This window comes from Manihot esculenta, chromosome 3, assembly GCF_001659605.2.
Source record: "Manihot esculenta cultivar AM560-2 chromosome 3, M.esculenta_v8, whole genome shotgun sequence".
NCBI classification, from domain to species: domain Eukaryota; kingdom Viridiplantae; phylum Streptophyta; class Magnoliopsida; order Malpighiales; family Euphorbiaceae; genus Manihot; species Manihot esculenta.
In genome coordinates this window covers 9,562,828-9,567,284 of record NC_035163.2, presented here as the reverse complement: position 1 = coordinate 9,567,284, position 4,457 = coordinate 9,562,828, and the positions used below count along the sequence as shown (strand labels likewise).

The window sequence follows — 4,457 nt, the reverse complement described above, 5'->3', positions numbered from 1 at the left end:
AATTTTATAATATGAAATAATTTATTAATTAATTTTTTAATATTAATCCCTCCGTATTGAAAGTACATTAGACTCCTTTATAATATTTAATAGCTAAAATTAATGGATATACCAATTAGTAAATTTTTAAAATTTTAGAGTTTTTTTAATATAATTTTTAAAATTAAAATTAATATTAATAAATTTTACAATACTACATGAATCAAATAATAATTTTTCATTTTCCTTTGTAGGACCCCTATTTTTCTCAAATAGTTTGCATTGTCCAGTTTCTACTTTTTGATAAAAGTAAATTAAATTAATGTATATTATAAGTTGACCATTGATTAAACCTGATGTATAATTCTCTTTCTATTCAAAGCAAAATTGGAATGTAGCCAAAAAATTGCCAAATTGAAATTTTACTTTAAATCTTATCCATAACTTTATAAAATCAAGTTAAAAGAAACCAATTTAAGCTTGTGTATTATTACAAAACAAAGCCAGAATGCAGCAACAACCTTGGAAAGCTAATTAACAGGACATTCCAACATCACAACCTCAACGAAATCACCTCTTTGACAACTTAACTAAACGAAAAAGACAGAAGATAACATTATTATTATAAACTGATATGAAGACTTGTTTCATCAAGAAAAATCAATTTTTTGATAGGAGAACTTCATTCACCAAATTGTTTAAGTTCAAGGAAGATGATCCATTGGGACTTGTGGCCTCTTCTGATAATTTCTTCCATTCCATAGCCTTTTCCTTCATCTTCTTACCCTTCTCTCCACTCAGCAACTCTTCAACAAGCTTCTCCACTTCATCTCTTTGGAAATTACTGCTCAACTCTACTCCAATACCCCATTCATTGCAACTCTTTCTACAGTTGACAAAATGTTCACCAAAAAATGGCCAACAGATCATAGGTATCCCTGCAGATATGCTTTCCACTATTGAGTTCCATCCACAATGAGTAATGAATCCTCCAGTTGATGGGTGGTTTAAAACTTGCTCTTGTGGGCACCAGCTTGCTATTAAACCTCTTTCTTTAGTTTCCAGCAGAAATTCTGGTGGTAGAACTGCAGAGTCTCCCATGATCAAGTCTGGCCTTGTTATCCACAGGAAGTTATGGTTACTATTAGCAAGTCCCCAAGCAAGCTCAACTAGTTGCTCCACTGTCATGACTGTAGTGCTTCCGAAATTTATGTAAATCACAGAGTTGGGTTCCTTGGAATCCAACCATTTAATACACTCAGGTTCCTCATTCCATAGATTGCCTTCAATGGAATCATAATGACCATTAGGAATTTGATCCAAAAGCAATTGTAGAGGACCAATGCTATAGACCCCTTGAAACATGGGCAAGAGGCTATTTAGGACTTTACTTTCCAAGGCATCGAAAGTATGGAATATGACAGCTGATGCTTTAGCGGCTCTTTCCAATTCCCCTCCACTGGATTCAGCCATGGAATCAACTTGATCTTTAGTTTTAATAAACTTAGAAAGATCCCTTACCTGAGCTCCTTTCATTCCTGGAATCCATTCCATCATGCTATCCAAATTCTCATTAGCAGCTGCTTTATTACTTGGATCTGCACTCATATTCTTCAATTTATTAAAAAAATGCTAAAATTTAACTCAACAATTTTCTTACATCCATGGATTATGGTGAGTTCCCTATGAGTTGCACTATAAATATTAATGATTCAATTGTATTCGTTATACATACAAAGATTATATTGAATAAAAATTCTCCCTATACATACCTTTGAGAAAAGCAAGACATTGCTTGATTTGATCGCGAGAATGCTTAAAGCTCAAAAATCCTGAAGCTCCCATATTCCAAAGGAATACATTAGGGATGTTAAGTTCTTGGGAGAGTTCTAAGCTATGATTCAAAATAGCATCAGAAAGGATGCATGATACAGGAGGATTTGAAGAAGAAGTGTCGTTAAGCTTAGTAACAAGATCTCGAAATAAAGGCAAAAAGCTCTTTCTACAAATCTCGCGAAGAGCAAGAAAATTCAAGGCCAAACTAGTGTGGCAATTTGAGGGAGGGTGCTGAAGAGGTATGGTGGCAAAATGGAAGTCAGGCAAGCCATCCAAGGCATCATCAGAGCCTCTTGATTCAAGAATGCGTTGGTGGTTAAACTGGGTATTCACAAAGGTTACATGAAAACCTTTGTAGTGAAGAAGCTTTGCCAATTTGAGCATAGGAATTATGTGTCCTTGCAGTGGGAATGGAACACACACCACATGAGGCTTACCAACTTGTGCCATTACTTCTTACTGTAACTTCTTCCTCCTCTTTGTTATAACTTGTTTCTCTTTTTTCTGAGGGCTGAAAGAAAATATTAGCAAAAATTTATAGGAATAATTAATCATAAAATGACAATTTAGAGGATATGCATTTAATTTCTTTTCTTGTAATCTTCATCATCATCATATGTTCTCATTTTTGGACCTTTATTTGTGGGAATTTTTTCTGTTCAATATATGAAAAATGTAAATTTTTTCTGTTTATTATTATTATTATTATTATTATTATTATTATTATTATTATTATTATATCTTAAAATATGAAGATTAGTTATTTGCATTAAAGATTTAATGAATCCAAATGGGAAAGAACAAAAGAAAGAATAATCTTCGGTGATTAGGGTTTTTTTTTTTTTTTTGAAATATGATATAGTATCTTTTTGCTCTTGAAAAGAATTCACTGATATGACCTCTATTATCTAATAGATTGGGCTTCATTTATCAATTTTAACTTTTAGATACTGGCTTGGATTCATCCCACTTTGCAACGCAAAACCCAAGTCAAAATAACTAACCCTACTCCAATTCACATAAATTATAAATTTAATTTTATTGGATAAGTTCTCTCCAAAATCGATATTAATTTATTATTATTATTTGTAAAAAAAGTTTAGGTGTTGGAATGAAGTTTTTAAGAAATAGCTAAATTTAAGAATATGATATTTGGAAAATATTTTTTTTAATAGAAAATATTTTTTAAAAAAATAACTTATTTTTTGTTATTTAATTTTAATTTAAAAAATAAAATACAATAATAAATATATAAAAAATTCTTAATCTCCTTATTTGAAATAAAAACTTTCATAAAAATTAAATTCAACTCAATCTAATTTTTCTTAGTTGGAAAGCAGTAATTTATTTTTTTAATATATAAAATTTTTTATTTAAAAAAAATCATATATAATTTTATAAAAATCAATTTGAATCTTTTTTCATACAAAATAAATCGTACTAAATTGGATGGAGTAAGATTCTCAAATTACTTTCTCTACAGTAAATTATTTATCTTTTTAAATGGTTTAATTTTTTTTAAACAGTAAAATATATATTTTTTTTGAAATGGTGATAAGGAATGGAGAGAGTGCATAAAATATTTTTTGAAATGGAGAATTTAAAATCTCTCAGATTTATTTAAATGCTCCTACCACTGAAATACGTCTGTGAGTGCCTAAAATATTTTTTATTAATTAATATTTTTTAATGTGTTAAATTCTCATAAATATGAAAAATATGAATGAAGGTTAAATCATTAAAATTTAACTAAAGAGGGAAAGAGTATCCAAAATTTTAACCCTTTGTTTAGCCATGATTTATTTTATAAAATAAAAAATTCAAATAAATTCTTGATAAACTCTTCTAAAATAAAAATGTTTCAAATTAAAAATAATTGGAGTGTTTCATTCTAAACAAAAAAAAAAAAAATTATTAGAAAAACAATCCATTGAATTGAATTATTGCAATTCCAAATTGAGGGTATAATAGCATATGGGGACTTGACACACTTAATCAAATACTTAGATTTAATATTTAATAGGAAGACTTTCATACCATCTTTCTTATGGTCCGTTTCATCTCAAAAATTCGCTTAATGATGGATTGTTCAAGACCTTAAACACCAAATCTCAAGCATCCAAGAGCTAAGCATAAAAAAAATTAGTTAATGGATAAAAACTCAATTCAACAAAGAAAAGGGTGGAATAAGAAGGATTCTCTGTTTTTCCATATACAAATTGTATTTTCTATATGTGAAATTTTATACACAAAACAAGCTCACCACATGCTTTAAGTGGGTGTATCCCTAATTGATTTTCTTGTCTCTTTACTCTTAACACTAGAAACCCTAACAGAAATTGACAATTGCTTTCTTCTTTCTATCCCTGAATATCATGAAGAGCAGAGCAGAGCAGAGCAGAGGAGGAACCCAGGATGAATAGCTCAGATATGGAAAGGCATAGTTCTCCGATCAAGCAACTGCATCCCAATTCAATTCTTCAAAAAACAGTAAACATCTTCAAGACAATTTCGCTTGTTCTCATCTGTGTTTCCTGCTCTACCTGTGCTCAGGCTCCAAAACTGCTCAGCTCTGACACCTAGGCCTTGTTTGGCGGATGGAAGAAATGGAGTAGAAAAAGGAAAAGGGAAAATTCCAATCA

General features: G+C 30.1%; 1 protein-coding gene across 1 annotated transcript; it reads right to left on the bottom strand.

The window, feature by feature from the left end:
* Positions 1-392: 392 nt before the first annotated feature.
* Positions 393-2,309, bottom strand: LOC122723203 (7-deoxyloganetin glucosyltransferase-like). Its single transcript, XM_043954707.1, has 2 exons — positions 1,752-2,309; positions 393-1,577 (listed from the first exon to the last, which is right to left on the bottom strand). Exons 1-2 carry the CDS (start codon positions 2,263-2,265, stop codon positions 640-642), a joined length of 1,452 nt encoding a protein of 483 aa, XP_043810642.1. The 5' UTR covers positions 2,266-2,309; the 3' UTR covers positions 393-639.
* Between the last annotated feature and the right edge of the window lie 2,148 nt (positions 2,310-4,457).